The following is a 21,039-nucleotide window of genomic DNA, read 5'->3' as shown; positions in this document are numbered from 1 at the left end:
CAAGGTAGTAAAATCCCCATGTACTTATCATGTAGAGCAAACATAGGATTCCTTTCTAAGGACACCTCTGGATGGTCTGTCTGTAGGAGTCGTTGAAAAGCTCACAGTGCAATGTTTCAGAATCTCCAAAAACATAAAGAAACAGAGAGAGAGAGAGAGAGACGTGATGAGATTTGTACAAAATAAGGTTGTGGCAGACCCATCCTGTCATGGCTGGCCATTTTAATGTCTCAATCCAATCACCTGTGAGCAATATAAAAGGAGAAGATTTGACCAGTAGACTGTTGGTGTTCATCTCACAAGACAGATGACAGCAATTCTTGATGACACCACCTTTGGGAAACTTGATCTCCTCATTTCACAAGCCAAAAATGATCGGAAAACTGAAGGCACGGAAAGGAAATGTCGAAGTCTACTCAGTAAAGCTGAGAAGAAAAGATGCAATGACCTTTGTAGTCTGCACTCTGCACTCTGCACTCTCTTCAAGATCTATTCTTGGACTTCGATGCAATCCATCCTTGCCATGCTAAACTTTTTTAGATGCCCAGAAGCAATATATATATATTCTCTGACATGTGATAGAATTGAGCCACACACACACACACAGTACTGAAGTGGTGGTGGCAAGTTCAGATTCCCGGTGGATCTCTTTGAAGTCACTCCCACACTGCTTGTTTGGATAAACCAGCTGAGACAACCGAACCGCAAACTCTTCTGCACTCATTTGCACCGAGGACTTCTGAGGTCATCTTCCCAACACCTGGCCATTTCGGAAGAGCATCCAATGACTTGGAGACGGAGCCATTCACTGCTCCTGCTTTTGGTTTCTGGAGATCGAGCGGTGAGAAGAGACGACGAGAAGTAAATGTGTCCTGAGAAGTCATCACGCCAAAGCTTAGTGCTGAGCTACAGTTTGGGCAAATGTGTCATGAGAAGAAAAAAAAAAAAATCATTTTTTACATAGACAATGCATTGAAGTGTAACCCCAAAGCCTCTCTCTCTCTCTCTCTCGCGCTCACACTCCTGTGTTGGCTTTCCTTTCTTTTTCTTTGATAAAGATTGTCTCTTTCCTCCCACGCGCTCTCCACAATCTCGCCTTTTTGAGGTCGCTTTTCCTTTTCTTCAACCATTTCTCACTCTTTGCGTTCGTGGGTGTAAAAGACGAGAGCTTTCACGGGTGACGGAAAGGGCTGGAAGATGGGGAAGTATACGAGGAAAGCTAGGGTCACCGGCGAGGTCGCGGTCATGGAGGTCTCCCGCCACCAGTCCACGGACGGCGTCCGCACCCGCGCCCGGACCCTCGCCGCTGCCGCCGCCGCATCGGACTCCTCCCTCGCCTACCTTGAGCTCCGGAGCCGCCGCCTCGAGAAGCCCGCGCCTCTAGCTCCGACCTCCAAGCCTGGTAAGGACGCCTGCAAGGAGGCCCCCAAAGTGAGTGCCGAACCTGGGGTTAGCTCAACGGATTCGGGGTCGGTCGGGTCCGCCCGGACCAGGAGGTGTTCGGACAAGGATGAGGATGTCGCGGACACGACGGCGGTGGATGAGGCTCCGGACGTGGAGGTATCGTTCGGAGAGAACGTGGTTGATGTTGAAGCGAAGGAAAGGTGTGATTTTGCTTCGAAACTGCGGCAAGAAATTGGGCTTTGTTAGCTAGGGTTTCTGAAATCAGGCTTTTTCTTGGCTAGGATCGTGTTATAGGCTGTAGATCTTTATTCTTCTTTCTCTTCTCTTCTTCTTTCCTTTGGCTTTTCTGTGGGGTTTGCAGTGGATACTTGCACCACTGCGTTGCAAAAAGGAATGACTTCCAAAGTGACATACTGCTCGATGTATCTGCTTATTTTAGTTTCTTTTGATTCTTTGTTCTACGTATTGCATGACCCAATAATCTGATACTTTGCAGACTCAAAAAGAACTTCTTCTTGTCGGAATCTTTTTTTTTCTTTCGGAAGTTAGGACAAGTAAGTTTCTTGTGTGAATATGGATGAAGACCCCTATTTCCTGTTGGGCTTTTGCAACACATTTTTATCTCACCTGCAGGTGTTGTTGCCTATGTTTTGATTGTCCTATTCTTTCTTCTTGGACAAGTTTTTCCTCCACTCAACCTTATTAAGCTTTTTGTATGATTTTGATGCTTGGTGGACTTTGAGTATGTCCAAGATCATGTATTCTTTCACTTAAAGTTCTCTTCATCTTTTTGTAATGGTTGGTTCTTTCTAGGATTTGTTTTTCTTTTTTTCTTGTTTTTACTTTCTTTTTGTTGTCCAAAGGAAATCTTCTCAAAGTCTATCTAATTTGTCTTTGCTATCTATTTGATTCTGATGAAACTTTGGTGCTGTTGGGACTTATGTCTTTGAACATCTTGCAGTTGTCTATTCCTCCCACTGTAGAAATCTAAATAGGCTTTGAACTTCTTGCACTTGGTTGGTTGTTCTGGAACATGGGGACTACACACTTTATGACTCTGAAGAAGTGCCATTTTTAGTCATGATTGATTATTACCCGTTGGAATGTGATAACTGGTCTACTTTGTGTTGATGGGATCTCCTTGTATGATCAGTCATCCCTGCAAGTGGAACTTCTATATTTGAAATGGCCTGGAACTTCTTCTTCTTCTTCTTCTTAACTGGCCTATTTTGTGCTGGAGGGATCTCCTTGTATGATCAGTCATCCCTGCAAGTGGAGCTTTTATATTTGTATGATCTTCTTGTTCTTCTTCTCCTTTGTATGATCAGTCATCCTTGTATTGATCAGTCATCCCTGCAAGTGGAACTTATATATTTGAAATGGTCTGGAACTTCTTCTTGTGTGTGTGTGTGTGTGTGTGTGTGAGAGAGAGAGAGAGAGAGAGAGAGAGAGAGAGAGAGAGAGAGTCCAAGCTGTCCTCTGAAGCCATTAAATTATAACAATATAGTATGTCATATAAGTTTTGGGATATTTTATTGCTTTTCATGGATGACATTGGGAAACCCCTATGTTTCATATTCATTTCCTTTCATTACAAATTCTTAGGACTTGGCTGCCTGCATCCACCACCAGGATTATTTCCAAATTATTCAACCCCTCTGTATGGTTGTTTAATATGATAGTGACATTACTTGTTTGAATTTTTTCGCTTATTTGGATAAACTTTGAAATACTTTGTAGTTCATGCCATTTTAGGCTTGATGATTCTTACTGCTTTCTCTAGTTGAAATTGCTTAAATACATATAGGTTTTTCTTGCAACATTCTTGTCTGGACTAATCCATTGAAACTTTAGCTTGGCGCATTCTTAACTTGTTTGGAATACTGGAATTAATTAGTTTGGACTTGTTGTCTGACAAAATGCATTTCGGTGTAAAACATCTGATAGTACTTTTGTTTTTCATTTTCAAGATTCTTGTGCATTTGTTAGTGTTTATACTAATATAAATATTAATGTTTTTTATTTTTGTTGAAGTTTTTCAAGACTGCTATGATCTTAATGTGCTTTCAGATGGTTACAGATTTGTCAGGGAGATCACGCCTTGCAGTTTGATAAGGGATTCAGAGACGATAGATACTCCGCGTTCTATGACCAGACCTACTAACTCATCTGCCACTAACCAAAGAAGGCACGCTCTCTGCCATAACATCCCTACCACACAGGACATTGAAGAGTTCTTTGCTAACACAGAGCAGCTCCAGCAGCAAAATTTTCAAGAACAGTATGCATTCCTTGATTCTCCTTGTTTGATTTAGTAGCCTCATTCTTTTTTATGTTTGTCTGTCAAATGCTGCATCTGATGGCTTCTATCGTTATTTGCTATAGTCTATCGTATTTGTTTTTATTGTCTTGATCATTTTATTAGGTACAACTTTGATTTCGTTAACGAGTGCCCGCTCCCTGGTCGGTATGAATGGGTGAAACCTGACATCTAGATTGCAGATCATCATTTGGCCCTGCTTATTTTCCTGAAACTTCTCTGATGATATCTTTCAAATCAAAGCAGAGGCAATGGTGGTGTCGAGTTGCTGTTCTTTCTTCTGTTGTAAATCCAAATACCCGAAAGATAAGTTCCATCTTACGGTATGTATCATATGGTGCTGATGAACTATACCTAGAAATGAAGTGCAAAGTCAGTAGACTATTGTAAAAGGCTTTTACAGCGACAAACAAGTCATATCTTTACAATTTCCTTCATGTTAGAAACAGTTACACCCTTCGGATGAACCCGAAAAACCTTATGATGAAATGAAAATGATCCTAAAGTCGTCGTTCTTTATCTTCGAGAGGCATCTCCATCATACAACATCTTTTCTTGTTGCTACTTAGATGAATGGCATTTCAGGTTGATTATAATTCTCAATGTGGTGCTTGCTCTTATAACTTGGGAGATGATTGTGTCCTGTATAAGATATTGTACTCCGGTTTATGGATATGTAGATTCCAAGAGCATCCATTGGGACTGTGTTAAAGGAAAAGGTTTGAAAGGTGGAGTGACAAAAGCCGATGATGGGTCTTTGGAATTTTTTTGCTCCGAGAGTATTTTGTTGGACTTCGTTTTCAGACCGATCGATGTTCGATTCTTGAAGTATACTACTGTTTCATTTGAGATGCTCTTTTTTCTCTCTTTTTCAAGTAATCCATCTGAGCAGTTCTCATATGTTTCTTTCAGCAGATATTTCCAAAGGAATATATATCAGATTCAATTTCTTGATTTGAAGTCAGGCATAGACTGTGAGACCCCCAAAATTGATCTATTATTCTCTCACATGTGGTGGCTTAATACTTCAGTCAAATATTACAATATGTTGGAACTTTGTTCCTTCTTCTGCAAGCAGAGCATTTCATCTTTCACAGTTTCCATCTTCAGAAGCCTTCTTCTTCCATTGCAGCAAAATTTGCAAGGCAATTTTAGACACTGACATCAATCATGAGATAGTCACCTTAAAACTGGATTCCATCCTCATATCAAGTCCTTCCATTTGATATTAGCACTCTCATCACTGATACTAATCAATTAACAATGCATCTGTAACTTCTATATCATCAGTTATCCATTTGCTGATTATCTTTAAGAACAACTTTTAATCTCCATTAAGTGAATTTGATACCTCATTGGACTATTTTTAAAATTTTAAAAATTATTGAATATAATTTTGAATTCTTTACATGGATCATAGTAATATATTTAATCAATATTTAGATAGAAAAAATTATCAAATCAGATGGACTTCAGACTCTTAATCAGAATTGACTTCACAAATTGAATTGAGCAGATCAATACATCATAACCAGAATCAACCTATTTATATATTTATATTTATATAAATAAAAGCACTATACATATATGGATAATTTTTCTCGGTTGAGATATTTGAGTTACTTTAATAAATTTATGTATTATTACATAATTAATAGGTAATAAAATTTTTAATTATATATATATATATATATATATATATATATATATATATATATATATATATATATATATATATTCTCTTCCTCTAGTCCAAAGTGAGGGCAAACAAATGGCAAAGCCACTCTTTTATCTCCTCTGTTCTCTGTTAGTTTCCATCTCTGACGGGGGATTCCAACACTGATGGAGACGCAACCTAGTTTCTTCTTCTTCCGCGCGAGTGTTGCTTCTCTTTAATCTTCTGCAAATCTGTGGCGAAGATTAATAAAGAAGAGATCGTGGAGACGTAGTTTCAAGATCCAATCTTTTTTGCGCCAAGAAGCGCGGCGGAGCGGCGCCGTGAGGAATTCGGACGAGATTTTGGAAGAACGTCTCAGCGAGAGCAGCACGGCAGCGATTGGATGGGAAGCTCGTGGAGGAAGGCAAAGAGGGCGCTTGGGATGAGCCTTTGCGTCTTCGTCCCCACGGCTGCCGATGACGACGACGATGGTAGTGGTGCTTCCCTTCCGGACGGAGAGCAGGAAGTGAAAGCGCCGTTTTATGGGGGACGCCTTCTCCGGGCTGGTCGGCGAGGACGTCGGACTCACCTGTTCTGATGCCCGCAACGCCGACGCCATCCACCGGCGGCCTCCGGCTTTTCAGATCCGGTAGCAATGCGCCAATGGTTCGCCCTGTTCTCTCCTTACAGCATTTTGTTCTTTATCGATTTGTGACGCACTTGTTGTTCGTGAGATCTCTTGCGATTTCACGATTCTTCTTCCTTTGTGGTGGCAAGTAATAAAAAGGATAATAATTTTCTAGTACGAGATCCTATTTTATCCCAAAAAGGCTTTTCGTTGGTTTCTTTCTTTTCCTTCTCTGTTCTTTCACATCAGCAAGTTGGCGTCGCTGTTTTGGTCCACTTCCGCTCATCTTCTTATCCTCAATCGTTTCCTTTCAATGGGATAACCTGTTGTGGACCAACGCAGTTGTCCTCATTGGAAAGGGCGCAATCTTCTGATTTCCTCTGTTTTCTTCATTCTTGAAAGGGGAAGTTCTTTCTCAATTCATGTGAAGACATGAAAGAGTTCGTTCCTTTTTGTTGTTTTCCTATTTAAATTGAAGGCTGCTGACCAAATTTGGCCGATGTTGCGAGGCTTTACTTCCATGCCGCTTATAGTAAAGGATGCCACCAATGGTTCCTCCACCTGTTTTGACGGATAAATTAGTCGAACATAGTTAGTCTTCCAAGAATTAGAGCAAGTATTATTTCTGGATTTGAAATGAATGAAAATAAACTACAATTATATCAGGATTTTGTGGTTTGAGTAGCCGTCTGTTCTTGAGGACCGTAGAATGCGTCCCTTCTAAATGAGTTACTCCAAATGCTATAATTTTGTTGCATTTCTACTGTATTGTCGAAGTTTGCTACAAAGGCCTAAGACAAAAGAAGGATTGTTGTGTATAATGCTTGTTAACTTGTTATGGAACTTTTGCACTGGAAAAAGAACCTTCTTCGTGACTATGTTGGATTTCTGTTGTGCCAATATGCAGTTTTGATGGTAGTCCTAGGAATTAGGTTATCATTGTGAATATGGTTCTTGCTGATCAAACTTGTCCTTGGAGTTAGGTTATTAGCTTGCTGTCCATTATAGGATCAGGATGCCACATACTATAGTCTAAGATAAGAGCTGCAACCTATTTATTCTAGTGCAACTTTTATATGGAAATTTCAACATGGACTTTGCCTGCTTGTGTGCTGCTAAATGCAAAAGAGCCTGTGAAAACGAACCTTTTTATCTGATAATAAAAATTTTATTTTCCTTTTTAGTCCCGGGCATCTTTTAGGTAGTGAGCAAGGACATAGTGTTATCCAAAATCTACGTATCCAAATTTTGAAGTTGCCATCTTATCGTTTGGTGATCTCGTGAAGAGTCCGTCTGATGGTCACAAGGAAGTTATGCAGTTTCTCTTCTTTTGTCTGGAAACATTTCCTTCTTACCTTGCTCTTTAAATTTTGGCACAAGTCATTGTGGACCTGTCAAGGTAAAGCACCATTATCATAACAGTTTGATATTCTTCCTGAATTAGGTAATGAATAGCTTTCCTGTGGATATCATTGACCACTCACTGATAGAAGCTCTTATTTATCTGGTTGCCCTTTGTTTTGAGCGATTTTGAATATTTGGTATTAATATTTTTTATTAATACCAAAAATACAACAAACTTGTTCTCAAGGTATCGACAATTGTACAGGGTAAAAGCTTTAGAACTTGCATTAATATTTTTTATGCATTGTTGGCATGAAATATACTAGTTTGTTGTATTTTTTCAGTACTTATCAGATATTCTGCTGTTCAACTTTCATCTTCAGAAGACAGGTAGCATATGTCTCGGTACCATGAAAGCAGGGAATGGTCATGCACTCTTCACCGCTGAATGCTCTCACACATTTCACTTCCCTTGTATTGTTTCCAATGTGAAATATGGCAATTATGTCTGCCCAGTTTGCAGGGCTAAGTGGAAGGAAATACCCTTCCAAGCTCCTCTTTCCTCTGAACATCCTCGTGTAAGAACGAGAGTGGACACAGTCAATTGGTCACAGGAAGATGACAATATGATGGTTCTGTGCATGCTTCCTCGTGCAGACTCCAGTAACCGACAGCACCATCAAGTTTCTCACTTCCATGCTTCTGAACCAAGCTCTTTCGATGATGTCGAGCCTCTAAACTTGCAATCTGAAACAGCAGCAAGTGCCCAGCATGGTTGTGCCAAAACAACATATCCAGAATTTTTAGCCATTCCACAATCAGCTTCCAAGAAGAATTTCACCATGCTGATACATTTGAAGGCCCCTCATGCTGGCACAGAGTATAGTTTTAGCCGGCAGCAGGCACTGGAAGCTGTCAATTCATTAGTGTCCAGTGGTGGCACAAATATTGCGGAAGGCCTTCGGAAAGGTGCCAAAGTGATCGAGGATCGCAAGGAGCATAACCCTGTCTGCAGCATCATCCTTCTCTCTGATGGGCAGGACACTTAGACTCTGACCTCGAGTTTCAGCAGAAATGAGTCGCAGCCAGATTATGGATCACTTGTTCCATCCTCCATTCTTGGTGACGTAGCCCACCAATTACCACCAGTTCATGCTTTTGGTTTTGGTTCAGACCATGACTCCACCGCAATGCACTCAATCTCTGAGATCTCTGGTGGGACCTTTTCTTTTATCGAATCTGAAGTCTTGATTCAAGATGCATTTGCACAGTGCATTGGCGGTCTCCTGAGTGTTGTCGTGAAAGAGATGCAGATGATGGTACAGTGTGTGGATCCTGGTGTGCAACTTGTTCCGATCAAATCAGGCAGCTATGCAAATAGGCTGGCAGATGATTCACGGTCTGGAACTATCATTGTGGGCGACCTTTATGCTGATGAAGCGAAGCTATCAATGTCCCACCTGCCTACCAAGATGCTGTGCTGCTTAAGGTGCGATGTACCTATAGAGACGTGGTCTGCAAAGAAACCACTAATCTGGAGGATGAAGTAAGGAAAGGATACAAAGGCCAGATTTCGTTGCAGCTTACACGGTGTCAGTTGAGGTTGACAAAGAGAGGAACGTGTCCAGGCTTCTGAGGCAATGGAAGATGCAAGAGCCGCTGCTGAGCGTGGTGCTCTCTCCGAGGCAGCGTCAATACTCGATGAGCAGAGGAGGAGACTATGTGAAAACCTCTCAGGACAGTCTGATGACCAACTTTGCTCGTCTTTAGATGCTGAGCTAAGGGAGATGCAAGAGACGACGGCGAGCCAACGGAGGTACGAATTATCAGGCCGTGCATATCTGCTTTCAGGACTCAGCTCACATTCATGGCAGAGAGCAACGGCATGCGGAGACCCAAACGACGGTGGTAGCCTTGTCCGTGCTTATCGGACCCCTTCGATGGTTAACACGCTACATCGTTCGCAGACATTTTCCCCTTCCCCCAGGATTCCCACTCTGCCTATCCAACCTGCAAGGTCATTCTCTACGCGAGCTCAGCCGAGGTGAAAACCAAGGGTGAAACTGTATCTTGCTGATGTAACTTTCTAATACCTGTCCTTTTTCTTCTTTGCTGAAATGAGGTGGTTGATTTGGAGAAATTGAAGGAGAGAGATTCAGGAGAAGATTGGTGGGATGCGCTCCGATGGTGCGAATCAATAAAATCTGGAAAGGCGGATAAAGTCGCAGAATGGGTGTAAAGTTTTTGTGGCTTCAAGTGTGGAAGAAGGTGTATGCTCTTCCTTTTCTTCTTTTGCTACCGCTTTTGAATATGTATGAATATATTAGAAGGTTTTCCCTCAAAAGGAGTGGCATAAGATTGTAATCTTTAGAAAAACGTGAGGCTGTATTCTTCTCTTCGATTAATATACGTAATTTCTGAATTGATTCTTCTGAGAAAATGTTTTTGGTTTGGAAAGTCTTTTGGTGTTATGTCTGCATGCCTCGATATCACATGTTGACGGCAAGTTCTTCTTTTTGTGCGTCCAAGCTTTTGCACCTACAAAAGGAGCCACACTCATCACAGATCTTCCCAAACAAAGAGTTGCCAATTCGATATTTATGATTATTCTGCTACAAACAAGCATGTTGGACGTTTCAGAAATCCATGGCATCGATGCATGGATTCCTTCACGTCCACCGGTCCATGAAACACACACATAAGCAGCATATATAGCTCCCAAGCCGATCGACGACACATTTCACTGCAAATTATTGTGGCCTAAACTGCTGCATCCATGGATAAGATGGTGCTCAAGTTCATGGGGTTCATGAACTCGGTGCTGCCGGTCATCATATGGCTCACCACGATCCTGCAGGCTCTCTCCGTGGGATGGTACGGATCCCAGAAGGCATACTTATCTCGATCCGGACAAAGGTTCGATGCTGCATTGCATAGCCCGATGCCATTGTAAGGTCCTTGTCCGCAGCATGCAATCTTCGACGTCGTAAAACCTGCACAGATTTGGTGGCAGACATGATCATGCTCGTGTGGTGTGGAAGGTGACAGCAGAAGTCCATCGTAGTATTTACCGAATGCTTGTGGATTTGCCACATAGTTCATGTGCATCCCGAAGGCGTTGGCTGAGACGAAGACATCCGAACCAATCTTACTGTTGAGCCTGTTTAAGATCTGGACCAACTGCGGGTTGAACAGGCCTGCAGCTCTTTGGAGCTCAGAATCACACTGGCCGTTCCGACCTCTCAGGGCAAGCTCAGCCGGGACGCAGCCGAGAGGGCCGGTCCCGGTGACGATAACTCGACGGGCTCCGAGGTCATATAACCTCTAAAAGAATTGGGAACAGAAAACAGCGATGAGCAAAAGCTGGAGAACCGAGAGTTCCTAGTCATGTTCTGGACTGGAACATCCATGCATCAGCATGGACGAAAGAATCGAATGTTTGAGAGAATGCTCTACCTGGAGAATCTTGTAGTACTCGGATATCAGGTAGCGCACGTAGTCAGGCAGCGCGAACTGGCGAGATCTGAAAGAATAAGGGATCAAGTAGTAGTTGTTGACGAAGTCATTGCCGCCGAGGGTGATCAGAACTAGGGCTTGGTTGACACGCATCTCTGCCTGAGATGCTCCTATCAGATCGCTTAGTTTCTTCTGGTACTCCTCAAAGTATTGCAGCTGCCTGTTGATCCTGATGATGTTCACCTGTAGGCACAAACCGAAGATTCATCGGTCTTCTTAGGGAGAAGCAAAGAAAAAGACGATGTTGTGGCCATCGATTCAGCTTACAAATTGGATTCCCGTGTCGTTTAGAATTCCAATCCCTGCCGACGCAAAGTTGGCTCCGACAAGCAGCTTTTCCCCTCGGAGCTCGGGACTGAGGTAAGGCAATGTGGTCTCCGCTCCGAGCTGTTCACCTGAGAAATATTATGCATCTCGGTTCTTAGAATACTTGGAGAAGGAATTATGCGTGATGATGTGCTTGGTTTTGTATATTGCAAGTTGCGACACCCAACTGATAATGTCAGGTATATTGCGACCATTGGAGAATCTCCCGGAGGGCCGGTGACTGGGAGTATCGATGCCGTAAGGAGGTGCGTCAGCCCGAGCGGTGGTGGCCAAATAGTTGTTGTTCCCGTTGTCCACCAGAGAATCGCCGAAGACGAAGAAGGCACGTGCCGCCTCCGAAGGAGAAGAGCAGCCGCCGAGAACCGCTAAGATGGTGACAACAACAGCAGAGAAGCAAGCAGACGGCGTCTCGGCCATGACTTCGGGAGCCACAATGACTCGAGAATGTGATGGAGAGAGACATGCACACCATGGCCAAAGGTGGTGGGCTTGTATATAAGCTCGGCTCCGCCATAACTCACCTGCGTCTTCCACCTGTTTTGCATGAAGAAGGTGAGAAGGAGGACCACCGAATTAATTCAAAGGCAAATCGGTAGCCATGACGGTGGTTGCCTCTCTCGGCAATGCCTTCCTTTACACCTGTTTGCTTTATCTGCTCACAGGAGCTCTCCCCACTTTCAGAAAAAGTATGGGTGTTGGATCAGTCGCAAGCAGCAGCATCGCAACATTCATGATTCTGAGCTGCCCCTCCATTATGCTTGTGAAAAGATTTACGTTCATCAAGTTCATCAAATCATTGTGAAAATGTTCGACTTACTGCTCCTCGGAGCACTTTTCACTATACGGTATACAACCCCATGAACCTCAGCAGCATTGATGAGGATGTGGTAAAGGGATGGCATGACAAGGTTCGTAACATGTGAAATGAGTTAAGTTGGTGAGTAGATTCGCAGAAGCATTCAGATTGTTAACCGTATCGACCACCCAATGCACCGAAGCTTCACAGGAAAAGCAGCAGCACACATATCGAAAGGAGTGCAAGTGGTCTCCGATGATTCTTCCCTACAGGTAAATTCTACTTGAACTTTGATCCTCTGTTTCCACACAAGAAGAAGAAGAAGAAGGCAAACAAGAACACATATCCGCACTTCTCAGATTTTGGCTATGCATTACTTGTGGTCTCACCTGTAAATCTGCACTGCATTCAAGTCTCCTGTAATGGGTGAGACTTCATGATGCCCATGTTAGTGATTCAGGCACAACAGGGTTTAAGATCACTTTCTCTTTTCCTCTCCATTTCATGATCTATCTAACCAGCGGAAGACTGCTTTTCGAATCATAATGGCTCATCGGTAGTGGTTAAAGTCGGTCTTCCTCTGCCCGGATTAAGATTTAGACAGGAGTGACAAAGTGGAATATCGCTGTTGCAATTACGAAGCTGCAAAAATAGATGCAAATCCCAAATATGGTGCATTCTTTGGCATCATTGCTGCTCATAAGAAGCTGTGCAAGTCGCAGTGTCAGATGGGGTGAAAGCGATGCAACTTCATTGCACATTCTTATCGAGAAATTTAATTACGCTAATCTAACAATAAATTCACCTCCTTTTCAATCAAGGCTGTATCACTCATCTATTCATCATGATGTTTTTTACCTTCACCTCTTTATTTTGTCATTGGCTTCCACTTGCAGAAATGTCTCCTCGTGACATAAGAAAACTGATTGCCGACAGAAATATCTACCGAATGCAGATGATGCCCGAGTCCATTCCGAGAGCCAAAGGATAAAACCTTGCGCTCGATAGCGGACAATTCTTTACGGTTCGGAAAATTCGCATCGATGACGACACCGTGTGAGAAGTCTTTATCTCTCCAATTGGGAACTCTAACGTGAGGTAATGATATAATCCAGTTGGAAAACAATGGTTTATGCATGAAGTGGCTTCCTTGTTCACTTTAAACATTGGTCCTTTTTGTTTGGCCTGATGCATTGTGCAAGCAGAAGTTAATGTGTGATCTTCTCGACGCCACTGATGGAGCTTAAGAGAACAAAATATACACACATGCAACCATGTACCTTTGCATCTCACTGGCGGCGGCGGCGGCTTGGCAGCTTCCGTCTCTGTCGCTTCTGCCGGCGGCGGTGCCGACGCCTCTTCGGCTCGAACCACCAGTTTTCTACTGGACGTAGAGAAGGTGACGAGGCCGGCGGCACGTGAGGGTGTGTTGGTGGCAGCAGTCGTAGGAAGACTGGAGGTGAGCACGAAGCTTGAAGCGGCCCAAACCAAGCTGAAGGTTGCCATGATCCAACAAAAGGAAGCTCTCTCTCTCTCTCTCTGTCTGTGTGTGCAAAATTTTGTCCACCGTGGAACTGAGGAGGATTTGATTCCCGCCACTAGGATCGTGACGTGTGGCACGCTATCCAATCAATGTGGATAACATGGTAAAATAATTTCCACGCTTTATGCATGCATATAAATATATATATAGTGTTTAAATTAGGTACTATGTTTTAACAACGGGATTGATAGTAAAGAGAGAAAGAAGGGATGTACGGGCAACACATCATATGTAATATAAAGAAGTGGGGATTGCACGGTGGACACTCCTTTGAGAATGTCGGAGAGAGAAAGAGAGAGAGAGAGAGTGAGAGAGTGTGTGTGTGTGTGTGTGTGTTGTGTGTCTCCAAGTACACCCTCAAAGCTTTCCACTCCCTCACGAGCCCAACCCGTGGAGCTCATAGATGATGAACATATAATGAACATAGCAAACGAGAGGCTTGTGGATCTAAACGTCTCACATAAATCGCATAGGTCTCAATCTTGCCTATGAACGAGTTTGTGAGGGAGTAATTCTGTATTAGGAGTGTCAGCCAATACAACCAATGATCCTCCTCAGACCCCACTCACACAGAGTGACATCCCAAAGTGTGTTGGTGCCACGCACCTTCCAAGAGTGACAACAAAAGCATAAGCATCAACCTGGCACCAGCCAACTTTCTGACATGACCCGCCCCTTGTCGTCCTCTCTCCCATCTGCAACTGCGACTATCACTGCTGCGACTACTTCCCTAAATTTCAAGCGAGCACCACACAATCACCAGAAGCCTTGGCATCCATGCTCCTGTCGGCTCCAGAGGACAGTGAGAAGAGAACCACCACTGTGTGCTCCTGCTATGCTCCAATTAAGAGACAGCACAGCAAGAGCTGTGAGGGAAGTGAGAGCAAGAGGGTCATTACCCCCATGAAGGGCCATGCCAATGGCCAAGGTCCACCTGCTGACCCAAACCTACCACCCCCTCCTCCCCCACCTCTTCCTCCCCCCTTGAAGAGTAATCTCAAGAAGCAAACTACGGTGGGAGAGCACCAGATGATGATGATGAGGGATGAGAGGAGGAAAGTAAGCTGGCCTGATGCTCATGGCAGAGACCTTGCCCATGTCCAAGTGTTCCACTCGAGGTTCAAGTGTTTGTTGTTTACACCATCTCACAGTTAGGGTAGATGTGTAGTCTGATGCATGTTTTGGGATCCACAGTGTGGTGGAAGAAGGGGAGTTTGCAGCGGCAGGGAAGTCCTGCGTTTGTACCATCCAGTGAAGCAGATCATCAGTGGAGGTATCTGTTCCTGCAACTCTGCGTGCTACTCTTATAGGTAGATTTGTACCAAATGAAATCAGTATAAGTTGGCCTTAGAACTCACCAAAATAGGTGCCTGCTTCATTGGGATTCAATTCCTCAGTAAAGCTGCTACAAATTGGCAACTTGTCCTGCATGATCATCTACATGATTTTATCAATTTAGTCTTTGTTAAAATGGCATGAATTTGACAGGCTTAATGCCTTTTTAATTCAGCAAAAAAAGTTTACTTGAATCTAACAAGATTGAGAAACTATTTTCTTCTCTGCCAGAAAAAGATGAGAGTAAAGTACTTGTTTTACAAATCAGAATTGCTGGTAATAAAAAATAAATATGAACAAATTTGAGTTTTTTTTGGCAATAATTACTCTAGCAAGGACCTAGGATTCAAGTGTGGAAGTGTGATTATATCACTAGAAATCAGATCATGAATTGTTTGATGATGAATTGAAGTGCTAATATAGCTAAACATTACCAGTCAAGACATTTTTTTTTTTTTGCCAACTAACTTGTGCAACCATCTTGGATCTATATGTAAGAGCAGATTAAAATTGAATATAAAAGAGAATGTGCATCCGAGTTTTCGACTATGAGTTCTTCTAATCTTCAGTATGTTTCTAGCTTTATCAGTTTCCTATCCTATTCTGTCTTTTAAATATATCTGAGCTTTACCTATTTGTTGTAAATGCCAAGTTATGGATAGTAAATGTCCTTGTGACCTAGCCAATTGATGTTCACAGAGAAATAGGTTTGCTTGGTCATTCTGATGAAGATGATACAAGTGATGGTTACTAACAAAAATGCTTAAAATGTTACTTGTTCGTGTAGCAATATTCTTGACAAAGGAATCCACTTTAGTTCTGCTTGGGTGCTGTAGTTGTGATTATGTCCTTAATTTATTAGTGATAAATTATAGTAAAGTACATCATGATCATACATCATCCACTTTGAATCTCAATCATGATGGACCTACCTGCAAAATCTGTCCAGATATCAGTGTTATTTTACATGCTTGACTTGAAAACTTAATCAGCATATCTGTGCAAATAATGCTCTTTCAAGCGTGAGTCTAACAGTATAAATCAGTAATCGAGCAACTGATCTCATCAAACAAATTTCTATCTTTCATCACTTATCAAGTATATAATTATTGTGGTTTAAATGAATCTCTGGGGCATAGTTTTGATCAAGTTTATTATTCACCACATACATGAGGCCTGTTATATGGATGAAACTATGTTATCTTTCATTTCAGGTGGTTGTTTTGATTGGTGGTCCTGAAACATCTCAAACTTCAAATGGAAAACAAGCACAACCCTATGCTGATGCACACAAGCCAGTCACTGGCAAGAAAAAATTGGTAAAGAGGCTTCTACTTCTGCTTCTACCTTGTTCTTGAACTCATCTAGTTGTAGATACCTTTCAGAAGCTTGCAAAGACATGGGTATTCATCCAAGTTTTCTACTTCAGGCAGGAAATGGATAGTAGAAAGCTTTTTTGATCCTTCTGTGGAGGCCTTGATTTGATGAGAGAGGCTTGATTGTAAAGATGTTACTGGAACTAGTTGATACTTAATGCTACTAAAGGATGCAGAATAGTTGACACCATGTAAAGATAATTTGATCAGTTTGAGCATATGCTTGTAATGAATTGTGTTACTGCCTCTATGATTAAGGAGAATAATACTTCTTAGCAGAAGATACACAGATGTTATAGTGTTTAGTTCAGGTTTAAGAATGGTTGATTTGGTGATTGTTGGTTTAACATACCAATTATCTTGCAAACCAAATAAGAAGAAAGATTAAAGTCAGATAGACGGTTAGGATAAATTAACCTAATTATTTTATGCCCAACAAAATTGATTTATAACTAGAGCATATGTCAATATTGGTACATGTAGTGTAACATCCCTGATTAGTCCCACATCGAAAGTGGGTAAGACTAAGATTGACTTATAAGGGTCTGATGAGTGTACTATTATCAACTTCAGTTTAAGCATTTTGGTCAGTGGATTAGATCAAACGAAGTTGATAGGCTAGTTAGCCCATCAGGCCCAGGTCTTAATAGAATAGATGAGGATTGTCACATCCTGGATTTTTTTTTTATATCAAGTACCCGAAGCACTCCCCCAACAGGCGGATGGAGGCAAACTCATATCACACTCCCAACAGCGGATGGGCAGGAATATAATCTGACACTGGTCATATCCATTTCGGGATGAAATAACATATTTAAAACATCTCTTTCAAAAATCATCAATATCAATTCGGAATCACCCCGAATTGATCTAGACTAATCAAGTCTAGTTTAATTCATATTTAAAACATCTCTTTCAAAAATCATCAATATCAATTCGGAATCACCCCGAATTGATCTAGACTAATCAAGTCTAGTTTAATTCAATCAATATTTGGGCTCAAGTTCAACAATAATATTGGGCTAGATTGAGCCAGTCCATCTACTGGTCATGTGCATTATACACGATTGAGTATGCATTACATAAAACTGGCCCAGCCTTGGCCCATGGACTAGTCATAGCATATACCCATTAACAACATAAATGAAAACATAATAATGCATTAAAAGATAGATGAGGAGAAAAGCTTTAATACAAAGAAATAGCATTCTCAATTTGAGTAGAAATCATAAGACATTAAAAGAGAGACTAGGAGATAAGTTTTAACACAAGGAAATAGCTTTCTAAATTCAAATAAAAATCATGTTTTCAACGCATAAAATTTCAACATATTATAGTCATATTTTAAATTATTCAGAATAATATATTTTAAATTTCAGATCAAAGAATATCAAAAAAAGAGATTTTAGATAACATATTCTAGTCTAACGAGATTTTTAATCCAGATAAGATTAAAGATAAACTGTAATACAGAAAATATATCATATAAAACATATACCTTTTAAACATATTTAATTCTACAATAAAAACCTTAATCATGGGTCAAATAATATTATAAAAACTTTAACTGATTATTTTAATACAAAAAATTTGACATTTAAAGAATTGATGCACATTTTTCAAACTATAAAACTTTCAACATTTAAAGAATCAAAATAAAAGCTAAAACTTTTAAGAAAGGTAGGGAAACCTACCTCTTATCAATAGGATGTAACTCCTCGTTCTCTTGTTACAGGGTGTAACTCCTCGTTCCTCCCGCTGCCGGGCTCGACTAGGTGAGGAACGAAGGAGAGAGATCCCTCCCTTTTAAATAGGAGGAGGTGAGCCTCTATTAAGGGAAATAAATTTTAATTTTTGTATTTATTTAATATAAATTATTTCTATTTAATATACTAACAAATATGATATCATCATATTTGGAATACTTAATAGTTACTTCCTTAATTCATATCAACAAACAAAGAAGTATATTAAGATTTCCTAAATTATGATGGCAAGTAAGGAAAACAAAATTTAAATCTCAATCTCAAATATTTGATTTGATTACATGTACTCTCTTTAGTGTTAATTAGAAACGAAAAAGGATAAATTATAAAAAAAACAACCCAAGTTTCACTCTTTTTTTATTACATGAAAGAGAAAAAAAGATAAATTCTAAGAAAACTTAAATTTTTACTTTTTTTTTTAGAGAGAGAGTTTGTTTTCGCTTTATTCCCACTTTTTTTTTATTTTTTAAAATATGATATTATGCCTAGCCTCTACTGGGTCGATCAACGCCTCTACCCCATCGATTCATCGCCTCTGTCCCTCGTCTTTCATTTATTACTTTTGTTTTTGTCTCGTTGCTTCCTCTGTGCATTCCCCCTTTTTGCATGTCCACCATTCCATTGGATCTGGACACCACCAACACTTCCACCATCGCAACTCCATCTTCACTTCTTCTCTATTAGTCGACCTCTTTCTTCCTATCGCCACGATCACTATTACCCTTGCCTTGCCTCCTCTCCCCATTCACAAGCTTCATGTCATCCTCCTACTCATCATCATGTCAAACTGTAACGCTTATGGATGATGATTGGACTAATCATGTCATGATGATGGAGGCATAGTTATTAGTTTGATAATAAATCGATTGTGTAAAAATCTAATGAACGATATGGTAGTAGGAGCAATGAGATAGAGGCGATACAGGAGAGCGTGAAATCTAAGTTGAGGGATAATTTAATCTTTTAAAAAATAAAATTTTTGATCAACGGAAAAAAAATACTATTGAGATTATGAAAATATATTCCCTGACATCATCATACCATCATCCATCGAATCCGTGTGCGTAATAAGCCGCTCTGTTTGAAATTTCAAATTCCGCCCCCCTTAAGATTCGTGACCCCAATGACTTGCTTCCACCTGATCGTTCCCTATTCCCAGATCAAATCATAGCCGTCAAACCTTTCACCGGCATTATATATCACGCTCATCGGAGGAGCGGATCTTATATCTCTCTCCTGGTCTGTGTGACGCTCTCCCCCGTTCTAGGGTTCGCTCGACTCTTTCCTCTTTGTCCCCACATCTTTAGTCTTTGTATCGATCGTTTCTCTTCGATAGAATGGTAATTCAAATCGAATGTGCTGATCTGATTTGTTTTTCGTCCTGTCTATGGTGGAACTTCTCGCAGTGCGATCGATCAAGGCGGAGAAGTTGGAGCGGAAGGAAGATCGAAATGGGTCAGATCCAGTACTCGGAGAAGTACTTCGATGACACCTTCGAGTACAGGTATTCGTCGCGTTCCCTTGTAAACCCAGTTTCTACGAAAACTGTTGCAGTTCTCGTTCAGATGCCTCTCGATTTTGGCTATATCACCGCCCGATCGTTCTTTCTTCGAGTGTAGGCACGTGGTGCTCCCTCCGGAGGTGGCCAAATTACTCCCCAAGAACCGTCTCCTCTCTGAGGTTAGCAATCTCGCTCCTCTAATACTAGGGTTTCATCAAAATCATTTTGCCCACTCAAAACCCTTCAACAAAGATTCAAATGCTGATTGAGTGGGTTGTGATGGGCGTACCAGAACGAGTGGCGGGCGATCGGGGTGCAGCAGAGCAGGGGATGGGTGCACTACGCGATCCACCGCCCGGAGCCGCACATCATGCTCTACCGGCGGCCGCTCAACTACCAGCAGCAGCAGGAGAACCCGGCCGCCGCCGCAGCAGCTCATGCTGCCCAAGTTCTCCCCAAGTAATGTACTATAACCAGCAGTAATAACAGCGCAAGAAGAAGAAGAAGCCCTCTTCTCTAATCCTTATGCTTGTTGAACTAATCGGAAGTAGTTTGTCTTGGTTTGCTACCACTACTTGTGAAATGGCAGTTCTAATTTGGCTTTTCGTCCTCTGAATTCCTCTTTTCTTCTCCCTTCTTTTTCGTGCTTGAAATCTCTTTCATAAAATGGTCGCTCGGTGTTCAATCTCTTAAAATTTGTTCCTCGTTTTGAGAGTCGTGGTAGCATTTGCACGACCAGAGTGATCGGTGTTCGAGTAACGGTGATAGCTCCATGCCCTCTTGTTTGGATCTAAATTGCTTGGAACTTTGATGGATCGGATTATTGGGATGTATAGGTAGGTGACCTGTGCAAAAGAGAAACAAGTGTTTATTAGGAATTCTAATAATATTAGGGAACTAATCTCGTATGCTGCTTTGTATAATGTTGAAATCCAAGCTCGCTACAAAATAATCGTATATAATTATATAATTATATCGACCATATCAATTATATCGATATTTCTATCCTATTACGTTGTCAGTCAGATAAAAGTGTTTATTTTGGGCTTTTCTTCCTTTATGAAAATTTCAAATTGTGCCCCCATATTTCTAGGAATATGGCACAGATTCCATGATTCATACGATGCTTCTCTCCTTGCTATACCCATTTACTTTTATTGGTCATTAATATTCGTCTTCGATTATCTCCCGTCGACCTTGAATATATCGATTCATGCTTTCTCTCTTTATTTTATTTTTGTCATAATTTTTATTTCGGTGTATTCTTTCTCTCTTCGTTTTGCCTCAGAGAGAGGAGAAAGAGGATTCTTTCTCTCTTCGTTTTGCCTCAGAGAGAGGAGAAAGAGGAACAATACGATTTATTTTTAGGTTTTAGAAGTAGAGGATTAGATTGATCCATAGAAATGACAAATGATTCATTGATTTGAAACGATTCAATATTTGAAAAGGGCACTGTGGTAAAAATCTAAAAAAGATATTCTTTTAGCTTGCTATTTAGAGATCTTCTTATTATTCACAATCTCTCA

The 21,039-nt window shown here is 41.3% G+C and overlaps 3 protein-coding genes, 1 long non-coding RNA gene and 1 pseudogene across 5 annotated transcripts; 4 read left to right on the top strand and 1 right to left on the bottom strand.

Moving 5' to 3' along the window:
- Nucleotides 1-855: 855 nt before the first annotated feature.
- Nucleotides 856-4,243, top strand: LOC135605722 (cyclin-dependent kinase inhibitor 4-like). Its single transcript, XM_065096142.1, has 3 exons — nucleotides 856-1,604; nucleotides 3,485-3,685; nucleotides 3,830-4,243. The coding sequence occupies exons 1-3, from the start codon at nucleotides 1,198-1,200 to the stop codon at nucleotides 3,897-3,899; spliced, it is 678 nt and encodes a 225-aa protein (XP_064952214.1). The 5' UTR covers nucleotides 856-1,197; the 3' UTR covers nucleotides 3,900-4,243.
- Nucleotides 4,244-5,491: 1,248 nt separating this feature from the next.
- LOC103975777 (E3 ubiquitin-protein ligase WAV3-like) lies at nucleotides 5,492-9,793 on the top strand (annotated as a pseudogene).
- Nucleotides 9,794-9,941: 148 nt separating this feature from the next.
- LOC103975778 (GDSL esterase/lipase At5g33370-like) lies at nucleotides 9,942-11,648 on the bottom strand. The gene is made up of 5 exons (XM_018822583.2): nucleotides 11,364-11,648; nucleotides 11,137-11,264; nucleotides 10,810-11,052; nucleotides 10,425-10,677; nucleotides 9,942-10,346 (listed from the first exon to the last, which is right to left on the bottom strand). The coding sequence occupies exons 1-5, from the start codon at nucleotides 11,611-11,613 to the stop codon at nucleotides 10,114-10,116; spliced, it is 1,107 nt and encodes a 368-aa protein (XP_018678128.2). The 5' UTR covers nucleotides 11,614-11,648; the 3' UTR covers nucleotides 9,942-10,113.
- Nucleotides 11,649-14,129: 2,481 nt separating this feature from the next.
- LOC135605721 (uncharacterized) lies at nucleotides 14,130-16,527 on the top strand. Its single transcript, XR_010484527.1, has 3 exons — nucleotides 14,130-14,653; nucleotides 14,730-14,808; nucleotides 16,085-16,527. It is a non-coding gene; the product is annotated as an uncharacterized LOC135605721 (long non-coding RNA).
- A 2,700-nt stretch (nucleotides 16,528-19,227) lies between these two features.
- Nucleotides 19,228-20,118, top strand: LOC135605005 (cyclin-dependent kinases regulatory subunit 1-like). Of its 2 annotated transcripts, none has more exons than XM_065094674.1 (4): nucleotides 19,228-19,280; nucleotides 19,419-19,516; nucleotides 19,632-19,692; nucleotides 19,806-20,118. In XM_065094674.1, exons 2-4 carry the CDS (start codon nucleotides 19,464-19,466, stop codon nucleotides 19,974-19,976), a joined length of 285 nt encoding a protein of 94 aa, XP_064950746.1. In that variant the 5' UTR covers nucleotides 19,228-19,280; nucleotides 19,419-19,463; the 3' UTR covers nucleotides 19,977-20,118. The 2 variants fall into 2 exon arrangements, with proteins under 2 accessions (XP_064950746.1, XP_064950747.1); XM_065094675.1 differs by lacking the exon at nucleotides 19,228-19,280 and adding an exon at nucleotides 19,287-19,324.
- The last annotated feature ends 921 nt before the right edge of the window (nucleotides 20,119-21,039 follow it).

Source organism: Musa acuminata, chromosome BXJ2-2, assembly GCF_036884655.1.
Source record: "Musa acuminata AAA Group cultivar baxijiao chromosome BXJ2-2, Cavendish_Baxijiao_AAA, whole genome shotgun sequence".
Classification (NCBI taxonomy): domain Eukaryota; kingdom Viridiplantae; phylum Streptophyta; class Magnoliopsida; order Zingiberales; family Musaceae; genus Musa; species Musa acuminata.
This window is presented reverse-complemented; position numbering and strand designations above follow the sequence as displayed.